The following is a 20278-nucleotide window of genomic DNA, read 5'->3' on the forward strand; positions in this document are numbered from 1 at the left end:
CCAAAATGGACAACCTCACACTTGTCAGGGTTAAACTCCATATTCCATTTCTCAGCCCAGCTCTGCATCCTATCTATGTCTCTTTGCAGCCAACAACAGCCCTGCTCACTATCCACAACTCCACCAATCTTCGTATCATCCGCAAATTTACTGACCCACCCTTCAACTCCCTCATCCAAGTCGTTAATGAAAATCACAAACAGCAGAGGACCCAGAACTGATCTCTGCGGTATGCCACTGGTAACTGGGCTCCAGGCTGAATATTTGCCATCCACCACCACGCTCTGACTTCTATCGGTTAGCCAGTTCATTATCCAACTGGCCAAATTTCCCACTATCCCATGCCTGCTTACTTTCTGCATAAGCCTACCATGGGGAACCTTATCAAATGCCTTACTAAAGTCCATGTACACTACATCCACTGCTTTACCTTCATCCACATGCTTGGTCACCTCCTCAAAGAAGGTATAAGACTTGTAAGGCAAGATCTACCCCTCACAAATCCGTGCTGACTATCCCTAATCACAGTAAGAAGTCTTACAACACCAGGTTAAAGTCCAACAGGTTTGTTTCAAACACGAGCTTTCGGAGCACGGCTCCTTCTTCAGGTGAATGGCCTGATGAATCTTCAGGTGAATCAGCCATTCACCTGAAGAAGGAGCCGTGCTCCGAAAGCTCGTGTTTGAAACAAACCTGTTGGACTTTAACCTGGTGTTGTAAGACTTCTTACTGTGCTCACCCCAGTCCAACGCCGGCATCTCCACATCATGTATCCCTAATCAAGCAGTGTCTTTCCAGATGCTCAGAAATCCTATCCCTCAGTACCCTTTCCATTACTTTGCCTACCACCGAAGTACGACTAACTGGCCTGTAATTCCCAAGGTTATCCCTATTCCCTTTTTTGAATAGGGGCACGACATTCGCCACTCACCACCCCTGTTGACAGCGAGGACGAAAAGATTGCCAACGGCTCTGCAATTTCATTTCTTGCTTCCCATAGAATCCTTGGATATATCCCGTCAGGCCCGGGGGACTTGTCTATCCTCAAGTTTTTCAAAATGCCCAACACATCTTCCTTCCTAACAAGTATCTCCTCGAGCTTACCAGTCTGTTTCACACTGTCCTCTCCAACAATATGGCCCCTCTCGTTTGTAAATACTGAAGAAACGTACTTGTTCAAGACCTCTCCTATCTCTTCAGACTCAATACACAATCTCCCGCTACTGTCCTTGATCGGACCTACCCTCACTCTAGTCATTCTCACATTTCTCACACATGTGTAAAAGGCCTTGGGGTTTTCCTTGATCCTACCCGCCAAAGATTTTTCATGCCCTCTCTTAGCTCTCCTAATCCCTTTCTTCAGTTCCCTCCTGGCTATCTTGTATCCCTCCAGCGCCCTGTCTGAACCTTGTTTCCTCAGTCTTACATAAGTCTCCTTCTTCCTCTTAACAAGACATTCAACCTCTCTTGTCAACCATGGTTCCCTCACTCGACCATCTCTTCCCTGCCTGACAGGGACATACATATCAAAGACATGCAGTACCTGTTCCTTGAACAAGTTCCACATTTCACTTGTGTCCTTCCCTGACAGCCTATGTTCTCAACTTATGCACTTCAATTCTTGTCTGACAGCATTGTATTTACCCTTCCCCCAATTGTGAACCTTGCCCTGTTGCGCGCACCTATCCCTCTCCATTACTAAAGTGAAAGTCACAGAATTGTGGTCACTATCTCCAAAATGCTCCCCCACTAACAAATCTATCACCTGCCCTGGTTCATTACCAAGTACCAAATCCAATTTGGCCTCCCCTCTGGTCGGACAATCTACATACTGTGTTAGAAAAGCTTCCTGGACACACTGCACAAACACCACCCCATCCAAACTATTTGATCTAAAGAGTTTCCACTCAATGTTTGGGAAGTTGAAGTCACCCATGACTACTACCCTGTGACTTCTGCCCCTTTCTAAAATCTGTTTCCCAATCTGTTCCTCCAGATCTCTGCTGCTATTGGGGGGACTATAGAAAACTCCCAACAAGGTGACTGCTCCTTTCCTATTTCTGACTTCAACCCATACTACCTCAGTCGTCAGATCCTCCTCGAACTGCCTTTCTGGAGCTGTTATACTATCTCTAATTAACAATGCCACCCCCCCCCCCCCCACCTCTTTTACCATCCTCCCTAATCTTGTTGAAACATCTATAACCAGGGACCTCCAACAACCATTTCTGCCCCTCTTCTATCCATGTTTCCATGATGGCCACCACATCGTGGTCCCAAGTACCGATCCACGCCTTAAGTTCACCCACCTTATTCCTGATGCTTCTTGCGTTGAAGTATACACACTTCAACCCATCTCCTTGCCTGCAAGTACTCTCCTTTGTCAGTGTTGCCTTCCCCACTGCGTCACTACATGCTTGGGCATCCTGAATATCGGCTTCCTTAGTTGCTGGACTACAAATCCGGTTCCCATTCCCCTGCCAAATTAGTTTAAACCCTCCCGAAGAGTACTTGAAAACCTCCCTCCCAGGATATTGGTGCCCCTCTTGTTCAGATGCAACCCATCCTGCTTGTACAGGTCCCTACCTTCCCCAGAATGCGCTCCAATTATCCAAATACCTGAAGCCCTCCCTCCTACACCATTCCTGCAGCCACATGTTCAACTGCACTCTCTCCCTATTCCTAGCCTCGCTATCACGTGGCACCGGCAACAAACCAGAGATGACAACTCTGTCTGTCCTGGCCTTTAACTTCCAGCTTAACTCCCTAAACTTGTTTATTACCTCCACACCCCTTGTCCTACCTACGTCGTTGGTACCAATGTGCACCATGACTTCTGGATGCTCACCCTCCCCCTTCAGGATCCTGAAGACATGATCCAAGAAATCCATGGCCCTGGCACCCGGGAGGCAACATACCTTCCGGGAGTCTCGCTCGCGACCACAGAATCTCCTATCTATTCCCCTAACCATTGAATCTCCAATTACTATTGCTTTTCTATTCCCCCCCCTTCCCTTCTGATCCCCAGAGCCAGACTCAGTGCCAGAGACCTGGCCGCTGGGGCCTTCCCCCGGTAGGTCATCCCCCCAAACAGCATCCAAAACGGTATACTTGTTTTGAAGGGGAACGGCCACGAGGGATCCCTGCACTGTCTGCCTGTTAGTTTTTTTCCCCCTGACTGTAAACCAGCTACTCTTGTCCAGTATCTTGGGTGTGGCTACCTCCCTGTAACTGTTCTCGATAACCCCCTCTGCCTCCCGGATGATCCGAAGTTCATCCAGCTCCAGTCCCAGTTCCCTGAGGAGCTGGAATTGGGTGCACTTCCCACAGTTATAGTCAGCGGGGACACCAGTGTTATCCCTCACCACCCACATCCTACAGGAGGAGCATGCAGCTACCCTAGCCTCCATCCCCTCTTATTTTACAGAATTAGGTGCCCCGTAGACCAACTGGACCTCCGCCCTCCGACTCTGCTCCTAGTCAGCTGTACTCTCTGTAAACTCCCGGCTCCCTTCACACTCTTTGAGGAAATGTAGGAAATGAAATGTAAGGAGCACCTTACTCCCTCCTCACCTAACTCCCTCAGTCACCAAACTCTCACTGTAGCACTCAAATGCACCAAGTTCAGCACTCCCTCAGTCACCAAACTCTCACTGTAGCACTCAAATGCACCAAGTTCAGCACTCCCTCAGTCACAAAACTCTCACATTAGCACTCAAATGCTCCAAGTTCAGCACTCCCTCAGTCACCAAACTCTCACTGTAGCACTCAAATGCACCAAGTTCAGCACCCCCTCAGTCACCAAACTCTCATTGTAGCACTCAAATGCACCAAGTTTCAGCACTCCAGTGCAAGCAAAGTCTGCACTGTAGCTGGATCCTTTTTATACTGTGAATCTAGCCTCTGAAAACTGGCCTAATCCAATTAACTAATTAACAAGCTCCAGCTGCAAGTACCTACAAGTAGAACCTTGTTTAAAGCTGATTCAAAATTCACCTTCTTCTAAACCAAACAGCAACTTTTAAGTTAATTAACTAAATAAAAGAAATACTAGACTTTAGATAAAAATGAACCCTTATACTCCCTCAGTCACCAAACTCTCACTATAGCACTCAAATGCACCAAGTTCAGCACTCCAGTGCAAACAAAAAAAATAGTTAAAAACTATCGGTGGGATTCTCCGCCTCGTCGCACCAGTTTTCATCGCCAGCGGGATTTTCCGTCCGATCAGCCAGCCAATGGGGGTTCCCCATTGTGGAGTGGTGTTTTGTGTAAAATGTGGGCACACAGGGTGGATGGATTGGCAAGGGATACGACTGGGGGAGTGGTGAGGGTGACTGTGCCTTTTGTTTTTTCTTTTATGTTTGTTCTTTGTTGTTTGGAGGGATGGGTTTGAGGAGCGGTTTGGGGCGATGAGGGGTAGTCAGAAGCCCTGGGTGGGGATCGCCATGCTAGTTGGTTAGGCTAGTTAATGGGAGTGGAATGGGGGGTTGCCATCAGGATGGGGGGTGGGTGGGTTGGTTTTTTTGTTTGATGATGGCGAGTGGGGGGAGGGTGAGGGGTGCTGACATGGGTGTGGTTGGTGTGGCGCAGTGGTCAACCAGAGATGGCGGTGGATATTTTGGGACGGGCCTGGAAAAGTGCGAGTTGAGGACTGGGGGAGCTGGCTAAAGAAGGGGTGTGGCTGATCAGCAGACGAAGGGAGCAGGGAGACTCCTGACCAGGCTGGTTACTTGGAACGTGCGGGGGTTGAATGGGCCGGTTAAACGGTCACGTGTTTTCGCACACTTGAGGAGTCTGAAGGTACACGTTATGTTCCTTCAGGAGACACGACTGAAGCTGGGAGATCAGACAAGGCTGAGGAATGAATAGGTGGGACAGATGTTCCATTTGGGGGTTGGACATGAAGACGAGGGGGGTGGTGGTGCTAGCCAACAAGAAAGTGGCTTTCGAGGTGGGCACTATTGCAGCTGACCCGGGGGACAGATACGTGATGGTTAGTGGGAAGTTGGAGGGAACGCCGGTGGTCCTGGTGAATGTTTATGCTCCAAATTGGGATAATATGGACTTTATGAGGGAGGTGTTAGGGAAGATCCCAGATCCGGACCACGCACCAGCTGGTAATGGGGGCGATTGTAACACAGTTTTGGATCCGAGGATGAACTGGTCGTGTCCAGGTTGTTGAAGATATCGGTGGTGGCGAGGGAGCTGAGGTGGTTGATGGACCATATGGGGGTGGGGCGAATCCATGAAAGTTTGGGAGGGCGGAGGATGATTTCACCGGGAGGTGGAAACCGTTTAGCGATTTCTTCAGGTTGAATTAATGTGTCAGCAGGGGAATTGGGGTTTGTTTTCTTTATTGGGGGGGGGGGGGGGGTAGATGGGGGGGAAAATCAAGGGAGCTGGGAGAGTTGTGGGCTTGGTATTAGTTGTTGTTGTGGACCTGTATTCTTTGTTCCTGTGGAGTTTTGGTTTTCTGATATTTCTACGTACATATGCAAAATGCCTTCAATAAAAATATTTTAAAAAGAGAATAAAACAAATTTACTTCTTAACTTAAACAGTTACATAAAAATTAACTAAAGATTAAAGAAAAAACAATGCTTTAGAAAACAATTAGCCCTTTAAACTTCTTCACTCACCAAACTCCTTGTTTCACATTCAGTGGCAAATAACTCATCTCCTCGCTTGTCAAAGCCTGTCCAACAGCTACATGGCCCGACAGCCACAGCGAGTGCAGAATTGACGGAACTCTCCTTTTTAGGTCTGCTGCTGTGTGGCATCCTCCATCTCTGGCTCTGTTCTGGCTTCAGTTCAGGGCAGGAATTTTGGCAGCTGTGGAGGGAGGGCTGCATGTCAGATGAAAAATTCTAATTGTTTTTTGCTGAGCAGGCTTTAATTGTCTACTTAATTGGATTAATACGCTACCTGCCACTTGCAGGTGAATACTTATCACACCAACTCCTCACGTAATGAAAAGGATCAAGAAGCAGGAACACGCCAACAACCTGACATGCTGCTTTACAATGCCAGGTTTAGGTCCTTCCCGCCTCTCTTCCCACTTGCAGGAATGGAATATTCTGCTGCTTTCTCTCACCAGTCTTCATGACTTGCTGTGTATTTTCAGCATTTTCTGCTTTGATTTCAGCTTTGCAGCATCAGCAGCATTTTACTTTTGAAGGTTTTCCTTTCTGTTCGAGGCCTTTCTTGCTTTACCAGACATTTATGAGCCTGCATATTCTCAACCAAAAAATATTTCTACTATAAAGTGTTTCCCAACCTATGTTCCCTGTGTACTCTTTTATTTTATTATTTAGTCCTATCCCCCACGCATTTTTTCTTTGTGAAGGATTAATTCCTTCCTTTCTGGTCAAACAATATCTTGATTTTAAAATTCTCGTCCTTATTTTCAAATCATTTCATGGGCTCACCTCTCCCTATATGTGTACTCTCCTCCAGCCATACAAGGATGTTATTTCACTAGAGAGGGTGCAGAGGAGATTCATCAGGATGTTGCTTGAGATGGAGCATTTTAGCTATGAAAAGAGGCTGGATAAGCTTGAGTTGTTTACTTTGGCGCAGAGATGTCTGAGAGGGGACCTGATTGAGGTGTATAAGATTATGAGGGGCATGGATAGGATGGATAGAAAGCAGTTGTTCCCCTCGGTTGAAAGGTCAACAAAGGGGGCATAATTTTAAGGTGAAAGGCAGCAGGTTTAAAGGGGCTTTGGAAAAAATATTTCTCATCCAGAGGATGGTGGGAATCTGGAATGCACTATCTGGTAGGATAGTTGAGGAAGGAAACCTCACAATCATTAAAAAAGTGCTTGGATAAGCACCTGAAGTGTCATAACATTCAAGGCTTTGGGAGAGGTGCTGGGAAGTGGGATTTATTTAGAGTTGAGTAGTTATTTTTTGTCAGTGTAGGTTTTGATAGGCTGGAGGGCCCCTTCTGTACTGTATGATTCTATGATTCTATTCTGAAGCTCTCCAAGAAACCTACACTCTTCTAATTCTGGCCTCTTATGGATCCCCAATTTAACTTATCGACCAAGGCTCTGCCTTCGATTGCATAGACCCAAGATCTGGAATAGCCTCTTTATTCCCCTCAGCCTTTGTACCTTGCTTTCCTCCTTTAAGACAGTCCTTAAAACCTCCTAGTTGAACAACTTCCATTTGTCTGATCTACTATCTCCTTATGTGACTGGCTGTCACTCTTTCTTTTATAATGCTCCAGTGCAGCATCTCGTGATGTTTCATTGCACTAAAGGTGCTTTAATGTTGCTGTTTCTGTTTGGTGGACGATTTTGCGCCCGTGTCCGCTATCAGCAGGAACGGCGACGAGGACGCAAAATCTGGCGAGAATCGGGAAAGGAGATTCTCGCCGGAGACATCTCATTTCCCAAATTTTCCACACCCCTCGCCGGTGATGTGATGAGTTTTACACCCACAAAGGTCGAGAACCTTATTTTAATACAGTTAATACATTTCAATTCAATAATACATTTCAAGGGCAGCACGGTGGCCTAGTGGTTAGCACAACCGCCTCACGGCGCTGAGGTCCCAGGTTCGATCCCGGCTCTGGGTCACTGTCTGTGTGGAGTTTGCACATTCTCCCCGTGTCTGCGTGGGTTTCGCCCCCACAACCCAAAAATGTGCGGAGTAGGTGGATTGGCCAGGCTAAATTGCCCCTTAATTGGAAAAAATAATTGGCTACTCTAAATTTAAAAAAGAAAAATTGGAGAAGGTGAAATTTGTTTAGGGCAGCACGGTAGCATGGTGGTTAGCATAAATGCTTAACAGCTCCAGGGTCCCAGGTTCGATTCCCGGCTGGGTCACTGTCTGTGCGGAGTCTGCACGTCCTCCCCGTGTGTGCGTGGGTTTCCTCTGGGTGCTCCGGTTTCCTCCCACAGTCCAAAGATGTGCGGGTTAGGTGGATTGGCCATGCTAAATTGCCCGTAGTGTCCTAAAAAAGTAAGATTAAGGGGGGGGGGGGTTGTTGGGTTACGGGTATAGGGTGGATACGTGGGTTTGAGTGGGGTGATCATGGCTCGGCACAACATCGAGGGCCGAAGGGCCTGTTCTGTGCTGTACTGTTCTATGTTCTATATAATCTCATTACTGAGTCCCCCCACCACATGATTTCCCCCCTCACTGAATATTGAAACCTTGCCGATGTGATGTCACTGCCAGGAGGCAGTGTCTGGCTGAGACTTCTGGGAGCCCAATTGGTTTGTGTGATATTTGTTGGGAGGAGTCGCTGATGCTGATGGTTGGGGGGGGGGGGGGGGGGGGGGGGGGGGAAGGTAGGGGAAGTTTTGGGAGCCCTGATGCTGATGGTGGTGCAGAGAGGGGAGCCCCTGATGGTGGGTGGTTGATGAAAGCCCCGATGCTGTGGTGTTGGGGTGAACCCCCAATTCTTGGTGGCGGGTGATAGGGGGAATCCCTGTGTCCATGGGAGGGGGAGTGCTGGAGGGGGGGGGGCGGGTGGGTGGGTTTATTTTCTGTTCAGGGCACCCTTTTCACTGGCTCTATCAGACCCCGTTCCAACACAGTGACGGTTTAAACAGTCCCACTGAGCCACTGAGTTTATTTTCTCAGAGAGACCCAATACCTGGACTGAAATCTCGACTGTGCATTTGGAGAGCTGCATGCCGGGTTTCAGTCAGAGCCTGTCACTCTGAAAAAATATGGGAAAAATCCACCCATAATTTCCCCAGTTTAACTTGCAGCCTTTTTGTGTGTTTCATGTTTCAATTGCAGACCAATTCCCATTTATTGCCAGTTGATTTCAATGTGTATAGCCCTTGGAAACATAGTTGACCCCTTAACAGACTCCTTACACCACAAAATACCAGCCTTAACTTTATATGGTGAGGTTGATTTGTTTTTATGGCGCAGATACAGCAATTTCTTGACTGTCATTTTCAAAACATTCTTTCATGGGATAAGGATTTTGCTGGCAAGCCCAGCATTTGTTATCCATCCCTGGCTGCCTTTGAGAATTTGTCATGGGGATGTTGATGTATTGTTGGTGTTTCTGTGAGCCTGTTGGTGGAATGACACAAGTTGCCCAGCCATTCGTAGCGATTTGCGTTCCTGGCATGTCTCTGCTATGTTACAAGTTTCTGGGCTTTTCATGCATTATTAACAGTGTGCCCTGTGAACTTGCAAATTCTGCATCAACCTCATAATGCAGCCCGTACCACAATAATGACAGGTAATTTTGCAGAATCTGATAGTTTCAGCTCACTCTCCTGCCCCGGGCAGCAGATATCTTGCATTTTAATAATAAGTGACTGTAGATTCTATGGACATTTAATATTTGAAAAAAGTCACATTCAAACATTACTAAAGAATACATTATTTTGTGAAAACTGTTTATTACTGTAGTAGTCAGAACAAAATGCAAAACCTTTGCAGCATTGTCAATTGAGTAGGAAGCAATTCTTTTTTAAATATACAAAAACTAATTTCATATTTACCCAATAGTTTAAAAATGTCAATAATTTTGTTCCTTCCTGTCCCTTTTATCATATTTCTTATCTAATAATTTTAAATTATAACCTCATGAAATTTCAAATTGATTGTTTGTACACAGAAAACACTGGCTCTGTATGAGTTTACAAATGCACCAAAACTAAAAATGCAAACTACCAGCACAGAAATAGTTCTGTTTTTGTTCACTGGGGTCCAGTAATGACATTTATAAAAATACCAACAGACTCTGTATTTGGGTAATATTCTGATTTGATCAGAGACTCATTTTGACTGGTATCAAACCCTAAAAATGGACTCTCAATATCTGAGCTCTTGCCACCAAGTGCCTTGTTTTTCTTCAGTGTTAGCTGAAGAGTGTATTTTTTGCTTTTCAAAGGAGGTCACCATTTTGTTTACACCATACAGAACAAACTTGAATATTTTTATTGATAGTTGTCACAGACTGTGTCAAAGATTTTGTTCTAATTTACATAATTCTTCAGACAAGAAGTTGAATAAAACACTATTCTAACAGATTCTAAGGATGAGTGACCTGTTTGCATATTTAAGGTACAAATTTTCAATGCAACATTTATGTTGTTACCATTTATGTGTTTTGTTCTAACTTGAAATAATAAATATATATCTACATTTTTTTTGCAAACTTCATATCTATCGGCGATATTTCCAGTGGATTTAACTTAATTTAACTTCATGCAAGGGAAATTAAGTTCCACTGAAGTCAAGTGAACCATGGTTATGAATGACAGTACTGCTCGGGTGTGGTCATGGGTAACTTTAAAGAAACAAGTCATACCATAGAATCGTACAGCACAGGAAACCAATCAGCCTATTGTGTCTGTGTCAACTCTCGGAAAGAGCTATCCAATTAGACCCACCCCCCACTATTTCCCCATCGTCCTTTGCAAGTATATATCCAATTCCCTTTTTAAAGTGACTGTTGAATTTGCTTTGGCCACCTTTTCAGGCAGTGCACTGCAGATCATAGCAACTTGCGACCTGACAAAAGTCTCCTCGTCTCCCCTCTGACCCTTTTGCCAAATATTCTAAACCTGTGTCCTCAGTTTCCTCACCAGTGGAAACAGTTTGATCATCCTTAATTGACCGAGTGTAAAAAAATGTCTAATTTGTCCCTCATGAAATATGGCAAGAGAGGCAACATGCTTCAATTCATGAAATGTATATATTTTGGAAAATAGCCCTTAAATGTGTTCCTTGTCAAAGTACACCATTAACACAAATATATCAGGATGGATTTGACACAAAAGGGGAAAGAAAGACAAACAGTTCCTATATATATATAGCACAGAGTGATAGCTGATGAAAACATGGTAACAAACTGGTTAAAGATTTTCTTTATAGCAAAATCTGCAAACGCTACAGAACAAATCAATGTACATTGGTGCAAACACATGGGGTGATCTCTGAGAGGAAATGACAAGGAATTTAAAACTCCGTCACAGACTGTGAATATCACAGACCATGTTAAAAATACATATTTGTTGCACAGACTGAACAATCATCAATCTATCTTTTTAAAAGGATCATATCTGTTGAGTATCGAATGCACTTTAGAACTTTTCAAAGAGCTTCTTCATTCCTTTAAGTAACAGAGACATCTGTAAATATGAGCCTTGGAAAATCCTTATAATTAATTACAAAAGAATGGGAATATCATTGAACATGTCTGTCATTTATTTTCCCTCCTTCGCCCATTATAATTGTATACTTATTGATAGTTCTCATGGATGTTCACAGTCACTTAATAAAAAAATAGATTTAAATGAAACTACTGATATACAATTTTTCAACATTGTTACTTACTATGTAGGGTCATTGAGTTAGTTTATTTCATTTTATTTTGACATTTTTTAAAAATGTAATTATAGGAATTGATTTAGGAAAGTGGTGATGAAAAGATGCATTGCAGCAACGCTGAAACCCTTGCCTGATAATGTCATATATTGAATTCTCAAAGTTGGGGACTGTCTTAGAAGCATATTTAAGAAGGCAATATGACACTGCAAACAATTGAGCTTGGTGTATTAATAGCATCTTAACTCAGAGGCAGGTTTATAATGAAACACACAGGGCCCTGACCAAGCGGGGGGGCCTACATCGGCCGATGCACTTGGCATCCCATCAGAGCCTGATTACTTTGTTTGCTGTTAGGCTCACTTGAATTTGTTGAGCCCATCAGCGTGCAATGCAGAGCGAATTTAGACTCTGTTTAGGGAGTCTGAAAGAACCACCACGAGGTGAAGTCCGCTGTGGAGGGGAACAGTGGACAGCTTGATCCAGGGGGGATGGCAGGTGAGCAACAGATGGGCGCGACACCCCAAATCAAGCTGTAACCACAAGGAGTCAACAGGTGAGGCTGGAGACAGCTTTGAACACCCCGGACGAGGGAGGTGAGTGAGATTGCGAGAATGGGAGAGTGTGACGGGTGGGAGAGGGGGTAGGAGGGGTGAAGGGTGGGAGAGGGGGGAGTGGGCTGGATAGTGTGTGAGGGGGTTTGGATAATGTGTGAGGGGGTTAGCGAGGATTTCAGACTTGCAGGGAGGAAGAGTGTGTGAGGGCCAGGTTGCATTTGTGATGGGGATTGGGGGCCCATTCAGGCATGTTTTTATAAGTTAACAAGCAGTGATCAATTTGTGTATTTTGTGGCTTCCACCTTTACATTCTGTGGGATGAGGGTGGGTGGGATCAGGAAGGGCATGAGGTTGCGTGGGGTTGCAGAAATGAAGGTGAGCGCTGGGTCCCATGAACTGGAAATCCACCTCTGACTTAACCAAAGGATCTATTAGGTTGGATTGCATCATTACCATTGCCTGGCCAAGCACAGAATGATATCTGACCAGAAGGATTGCATATTGGTTTTCCTGGACTGAAATCAGGTGGGTTCTTTACCACTTCAATTCTCTAGGCATAGTCTCCTTCACTGATACATTCAAGGTTGTGTCTGAGCCTGGCTGGGCCAAAGTGGCCTCGACACCCAACATAGAGTTCTTGTTACTTGCTCTACATCCTTGATTAAATTTGGCTTGTGTGGGGCAAGTGGAAATCACAGCCTCACAAGGTAATGAGGAAACTCCTAGAAGGGGAGCAGCTCTGCCATTATTTTTGGATAGGTAGGCGGGTAGGGGATAGCACGTTTCCACTGATCCTCAGCATAGTTCTGACAGGGGACAACTACAATTCCTGATGATTAAAATCCCAGGCATTTTGACCTTCACAACTAATCTTCGGCAGGACAGGACTTTGGTTTTTGTTTGTTAATTTACAACTCAATTTATACAAGATAATTTAAAGAAGCAGCTTCCTTAACTGCTGTGGTCTTCACTGACTAACCAGGATCAGTTGATGTTCCTGTAATTCTATTGGAGAAAGTGCTGCTGGATCCAATACAAAATTTCTGAAAGGTTTGCGAAGTGGAAAGCAACTTGGTCAGGAACAACACTCAGTGACACTGCCTATTAAAATCATGAATGGTTTGCCCTTTCTTTCATGTTATGCAGATTAATTTTCAAGTAAAACAGTCCACAAGAAAAATCAATATGACTTTTTTCCTGGAGTAATTTACTGTTGTTTGAGATTATATGATAGACGGGTTTATCTCTCCGCAATATGGTGATTCATGTTTCTGCCAAGACCAAAGTTTGAATTTTTAATCTGTCGCATCAAAGGTGATAAAGTGTCCTCTTGGATTTGGTGGGCTAATGATATTTAGTCCTGAATCAATTTGAGATTATGTCTAGCCCAGTAGGCAACTCTGGGATAATATTTTATCACTGTAACCGGGCACACTCTGAATGCACAATTTCTTTTTTGCTGCATACATTTATGGTCTATTTCCTTTCCTTGCTCTGCTTCGGTGCACAAGGTGCTTAATAATTACAACTGCAAATGGCTTTGATCGATTGTTTTTCATGTGCAATGTTTAATGTCACTATGCAAACTCTGGGGAGACATTACGCGGAAACAATGCTTTAAAAAAATGACATGAATAAGAAACAAACAGTGCCAGACTTCCATCATCACTGGTATCTATAGCAAGAAAAGGAACACTTATATGAAACAAAAAGCCTTTTAGTTAATCTCCAATAACAGGAAGAATGCTGACCCTCACATTGGTTTCAATTCATCTGTATTGCTGACAGCAATCAATTATGTAACTTAGGCTCATTTATCTATGACTTTGTATCCATTTGAAAATGTGACTGGGAAGATATAAAGATCATCCCTCCCTTGAGTTTCAATGTCAGCAGTGCAATACAATTACATAACTGCAAGGAATAAAGATAAAGGGATGATAAAGAGCCTGTCATCCATTAGCCCTAAAGATATTCAGTTCCAAGATTGGTCAGTAAGAAATTAAATAGTTTAAATTGAGTGTTCAGGAGCAAAAAATTGAATTAAATGAGAACTGGGCTGAAACCTGTAGACTTAGCCAATTTTCTTGACAATGATAACACTAAATTGTAGAGGTTTATTTGTAAAAGCCCAAAATCTAACTGTTTGAGACAAGCAAAGACACATTTTGAATGGAGTGCATCAGCTCAAGAAGTTAGAATCACTCTCGTGATGCTGAAGGCTAATTCTTCTATTTGGTCCTTTGCACAGAGTCAACCTTGATCACATACCTCATAGAACACAATGACTTACATTGAATTACTCTTGTACTTCAGTCAGCAGTTACCTGGTGGTTCAGAGAACTACTCAACATCCCTATAACCATGGTCAGTCATTGTTTGTTAAGCGAAGTTTATTGGAAGTGAGGTTAGAGAGTAGTATGGAAAATCCTACATAACTATGTAGCTGATCATAAAATCAAATGCAAATATTAGCTAATATATTTAATTCAATTTATAACTGAACTTCTTAAAGAATGCAAAAATGCATTTTATGTCATTGCTATTTGACTTTTCAAAATAAGAAACAAATGTTTGTTGAAATGAGACTGCTGTATGAGCAGGATAGCGTTCTGGCTTCCGAGGGATTACTGCCTCTAGTGACGGTTGTGAACTCAACATAGAACAAAAGGTTGGGAGTTTGTTCAGAGCAGCATTTAGTCTTCTTGCCTTGATCAGATTCTTATTGGAGTCCTCAACATTCTGTCTTCAATTGTAGTAAAATGGTCTTTAGCGGTTCAATTTACAGATACCCTTCAGCCTTGAGAATTGTTTATCATACACTAGACAAAAATCTAGCTGCCACCTTAAATGGAGCTTATGCAATTAAATAGCTCAAATGCACTGAGCGATTTGATTTATAGTATAAGATCACTCAATTGCTCAATTGCCAAGGAGAAAGGACTGATTTATTTGAAATGGGGACTGGGGCTAAATATTATCTTAAAATGTAAGAAGCTGTTAACTGTGCGACACCATCCTCCCTCAGATAAGGAAAGTACTTATCGTTCTGCTTGACGGATTGAGGGGAAGCCAGAAGTCCTTTGGCTTACCGGTCTTCTTTCAGCTGGTTTGTGCAACAGTGGCAGAGGCAGTTGTGTATGGCATGGAGCATCAGTACATGTTTTAATGCTCTTCTTGCTTAATACTGGCTGGAGCAGGTCAAATTGTGCCTGCTTCACATGAAATGGGAACAATGAAGTTTTCCATGGGGAGAGGGGACAGTTAATGCCCCACTGTTCCATGATGCTACAGCAGTTTTTTTTGCCTTACTGTAAACCCACAGGATATAACAGCTGAAAAAAAAACTACTGGATGGGGGCACACAATGACTAAAAATACAGACAGTGTAACAATTCAGTTAGTGTTGAGAAACTGTTCCAGGAAACAAAAGGTCTGTAGTAACTAGTGCAAAAAGCAAAGTCTAAACATTAAAACACAGTGTATAAAATGGCATGAGAAATAGTCTTGTGTTGCACAGTCTTTCCATCAGTAAAAAGCTGTGTTGTGTCTTTGTTGATATGAGTCTGGCTCACATCTTAATTTCAGTTACCTGGATGACCTGGCAAGCTGTGATTTGGAGGCTAGCGCACCCAGTTTCTAGCAGATGTGACTGTCGTCCTTGAATCAGTGAGCCTGTGATGTGTAAATCAACCAATGGCACACGTCCTTACTCATCATTAGTTGAGTTATCTTCCCATGTTGCAAGCCCTCCAAAGCCCAATCCAGTACTAGTCTGTGTGGCAGAGACTGTCACTACAGTATGCAAAAGAATGAGTACCAGGATGCATAACTTGAGTCTAGTGTTGCACAGTCTTGATGCCACTGACGAAGCCAGCGTGGACCTGTGACACAACATTGGATTGGTTGCTTCTCTTGTCCCTTCGGATTGTTCATTTGAAACTGAATTAAAGGACTCCCATCTGACATCGCAGCACTCTGGCTCGGCATTGGTTGGATGATTGTTGGGCAGATCTGTGTGATAAAGAAATACAAGAATTGAATGTGTGAATATCGATAAACTTTCTTGAGACACCATAAACCTTGATTGTCCGCCACAATTCTAGATTAATTTGCTGGTTTCAAACAATCTAACTGTGTTTGGACATGTGAACTCATTTTTCAAAGGTTCTCATTTTTGACTTTCAGAGTTAATGCCAAACACAAGAGATCAAGCATTGCAAAAATTAATGAACATAAATAAATTGTTACATGCTGTGATACATATTATTGCTTTCAATGGCAGCCAAAAGCAGATTTGCTGGTGTTTGAAACAAGGTAAGCCCTTGGTTGATGGTATTAAAAATGGCTTAGCATCCACAATTTGTGGAACTATCAATGATCCAGAAAACAGTTGTACAACTGTACAATTCTATCAGTAAGCTGCTTGAAAACAAAGCAATTTTGACACCACTAAATCTGTAATTACTGACTTTAATTTCACTGGGACAAGACTAAACATATAGCAATATATGTGATGCATTATCAGAGTTCGCCTGCTCTATGATAAGTTGCCCTCAACAATTATCCCTGCAGAAGAACAAATCAAGATATCTGGTTCAAAACATTGGCTCCAACATTTGTAGAATGCGGGAAGGGAGCAAGTTTGGGGGTGAAGGAAGTGTTGCAATTCAGCAACCGGGAATCCTGGAAATATAAATTTAACATCAGGACCTAATTGCCATTTTTGGAATCTATTTCCTAGCTACAGCCAGCCAGATTGATGGGCTGGTTGACTATTGATTAGATCGGATGTGGGCATCAGAACCAGAAGGTGGAGAGCACGGTTTAGGTAGTTTAGCAAGGCCAAAGTAGAAGAATATCTCAGAGTGATAGGGGGTATGTAGGCGAGAGTGATCTTGGTATTGTGCATAATGTGGGGACCGGGCTAATGAAATTTGAACAAGGAGTGTAAGAAAGGTTGGAGGTAGCTGGGGTAATATAGAGAGTAGGGATATGTGAATGATGTATGAGACAAGGGATCAATCAACAACTTAGTGTTGGGGCCAACTGCTTGGATTGGATTGGTTTATTGTCACGTGTACCGAGGTACAGTGAAAATTATTGTTCTGTGTGTAGATCAAACAGATCATTCCGTACGTGAAAAGAAAATACATAATAGGGAAAACATTTTTTTTAATAAATGTTTTTTATTGGGTTTTTGAACAAGGTATAATTACCGTTATGTACACAGGATAAGAAACATATATATATATACACATATATAGAAGAGAAGGGCACACCCAAACATACCAAGGAGAAGAAAATGGTACATAGTAAAAACAAATACAATAAAAAAATGAAATATAATAACTGGTAAGGTATTGTGCACCAGCTCGACAGTGGCAGCTCTGTACACCACGTAAGTAGGCGACTGTTTGGGTGGGGGGAAGGGGGGGGGGGGGATTGGGGAGGCAAATATACATTTGGGTGCTGGGGAAATAATTACGGTGTGCGATACTTGGCTGTGTTTCGTGTTGTTGTCGCCTGCTTCTCCCGGACGGATCTCGCTGCCGTCTCGCACTGGCCTCCGCTTCTGCTGCTCCTCCCGTCCTCCGTCTTTATTTTCCTCATTCCCCACTCCTGGAGATGTCATGAACGTTTTGGTATCCCGTGCCTTCCTTCGGGCCTCCATTTCCCTGCACCCCCACCTCGCTGGTTCTCCTCTCTTGTTTCCCACCCCACACGGTTCGCCTTTCTTTCCTCAGGTTTAGCTGTCTCCCCCCCCCCCCCCCCCCACTGTGGTTCACCTTTCCTTCCTCAGGTTTAGCCGTCCGACCCCCCCCCCCCCCCCCCCCCCAGTCTATCTCTCCCTTTCATGCCTTGGCTACTTTCCCCTGATTCTTGGCTATCTGGCTATTCTTCCTCTTGTTCGTTGGCCACAAACAGGTCCCAGAACAGTGGCGTGAATGGCTCCCACATTCTGTGGAAGCCGTCGTCTGACCCTCGGATGGCGAATTTGATTTTCTCCATTTGGAGAGATTCCGACAGGTCGGACAGCTAGTCTGCAGCTCTGGGTGGTGCTGCTGATCGCCAGCCAAACAGGATTCTATGGCAGGCAATCAGGGAGGCAAAGGCAAGGGCGTCCGCCCTCCTCCCCAGGAATAGATCTGGCTGGTCCGAGACCCCGAAGACCGCCACTATCGGGCATGGCTCCACCCTCACCCCCACCACTTTGGACATTGCCTCAAAGAAGGCTGTCCAGTACTCCACAAGTCTGGGGCAAGACCAGAACATGTGGGCGTGGTTGGCCGGGCCTCCTTGGCACCGTTCACATCTATACTCCACCTCCGGGAAGAACCTACTCATACGGGTTCTTGTTAAGTGGGCTCTATGTACCACTTTTAGCTGCGTCAGGCTGAGCCTTGCGCACGTGGCGGTGGAGTTGACCCTATGCAGTGCTTCGCTCCAGAGTCCCCACCCTATCTCAATCCCCAGATCATCCTCCCATTTCTTTCTTGTTGCGTCCAGTACAGTGTCGGCCCTTTCTATCATTTGGTCATACATGTCACTACAGTTTCCTTTGTCTAGTATGCCTGCGTCCAGTAGTTCTTCCAGTAGTGTCTGTCGTGGCAGTTGTGGGTACATCCTTGTCTCCTTGTAGGAAGTTTTTAAGCTGCAGATACCTTAGCTCGTTCCCCCTGGCTAGCTGAAATTTCTCTGTCAGTTCGTCCAGTGTTGCGATCCTGCCGTCCGTGTGTAGGTCCCTGACTGTCAGTGTCCCTCCGTACTGCCCCCACCTTTTGAAGGTGGCGTCAGTCAGTGCTGGTGTGAACCTATGGTTGTTGCAGATGGGAGATTTGTCCGACATTTTGGTCAGGCCAAATTGCTGGCGCAGTTGGTTCCAGAATTGGAGGGTGGCTGTCACCACTGGGCTGCTGGAATGTTTTTTGGGTGGGGATGGGAGTGCTGCCATGGCGAGGGCCCGGAGGGAGGTCCCCATGCAGGAGGCCTCCTCCGCACGCACCCACTCGGCCTCTGGCTCCTTGATCCATCCCCTTAAGCGCTCGGCTGTCGCCGCCCAGTGGTAGAATTGGAGGTTTGGGAGGGCTAGCCCCCCCCCTGGATTTTGTTTTTTGTAGGACCTTCTTTGCGATCAAAGTTCCTTTGTAGCTCATTCCTCTTTGCCAGGAGCTCTACGGTCGGGGCCTCGGAGTATTTACGGTCTACCTCCAGTATGGAGTCGACCAGCTGCTGCCTAGCCACCCTTTTCTCCCTATCTCTTCGCACTTTGAAAGCGATGATTTCCCCTCTTAGTATGGCCTTTAGCACTTGCCAGAACGTGGAGGGTGAGACCTCTCCGTTCTGGCTGTTCTCCGTGTACTCTGCTATGGTACACGCTATCCTTTCGCTGAAGGCCTTGTCAGCTAGTAAGGTACCGCCCAATCTCCATGTGGGGCGTTGGGCCCTGCCCGTCTCTAGCCGCACGTCCATGTAATGTGGAGCGTGGTCTGATATCACAATTGCGGAGTATTCCACTTTGTCTATCCCTGGAAGCACTGTTTTCCCCACCACAAAGAAGTCAATTCTGGTGTCTACGTTGTGTACTGGGGAGAAGAAGGAGAATTCCTTCTCCCCCGGGTGGGCGAACCTCCAGGGGTCCACTGCTCCCATCTGCTCCATAAAGTGACTGAGTTCCCTTGCCATGTTTGAGGTTTTCCCCGTTTTGGGGTTTGATCTGTCTGTCTTTGGATCCTGTACACAGTTGAAGTCCCCCCCCCACCCCATGATTAGTTGATGCGTCGCTATGTCCGGGATTTCTGCCATGGTCTTCTTGATGAAGCTCGTGTCGTCCCACTTGGGTGCGTACAGATTGACTAGTACCACCGGTGCCCCATCCCCGCTGCCCATGACGTACCGTCCCCCCGGGTCCGTAACCGTCTTTGCTGCCCTAAACAGCGTCCTCTTGCCGATCAATATTGTCCACCCCCCTGGCCCGTGTCCCATAGCAGGAATGGTAGGTTTGGCTCACCCAGCCCTTTCTCCCGCAGTCGGTCCTGGTCTCTCAGGTGTGTCTCTTGGAGGAAGACTATGTCGGCCCTCATATTTCTTAGGTGGGTGAGGACTCTGGATCTCTTCACTCGGTCGTTGAGTCCTCTTACGTTCCAGGTGACTATCCTGGTGGGGGGCTTCTGCCCCCTCGCTCCTGTGGGATTAACCATCTGGTGGGCGTCTGGTGGACGCGCCCCTGCCCTCCGGGGTTTCCCTTTGTTAGGGGGCCGTCCAGGATGGCCGCTGTCGCTGCTCTCTCCATGCAGTCGGGTCCCTGCCCTCCGGGGTTTCCCTTTGTCCCGGGGCACCCGCCATGGCCGCCCACTGTGTGACTGCCACGCGGGTAGTCCCGTTGCACTCTGTGGTCTCCCTTC

The 20278-nt window shown here is 45.3% G+C and overlaps 1 protein-coding gene across 2 annotated transcripts in view; it reads right to left on the minus strand.

Annotated features, from left to right (window-relative positions):
- Positions 1-9302: 9302 nt before the first annotated feature.
- The window catches only part of LOC119977116 (transmembrane protein FAM155A), a 1007141-nt gene continuing 996165 nt past the window's right edge, over positions 9303-20278 (minus strand). For both annotated transcript variants that reach the window (XM_038817728.1, XM_038817727.1), the window contains one exon: positions 9303-15887. In XM_038817728.1, coding sequence (XP_038673656.1) covers positions 15583-15887 — 305 coding nt within the window. In that variant the 3' untranslated portion in view covers positions 9303-15582. The remainder of the gene's footprint in view (positions 15888-20278) is intronic.

The sequence above is a fragment of the Scyliorhinus canicula genome, chromosome 14 (assembly GCF_902713615.1).
Source record: "Scyliorhinus canicula chromosome 14, sScyCan1.1, whole genome shotgun sequence".
Lineage (NCBI taxonomy): Eukaryota > Metazoa > Chordata > Chondrichthyes > Carcharhiniformes > Scyliorhinidae > Scyliorhinus > Scyliorhinus canicula.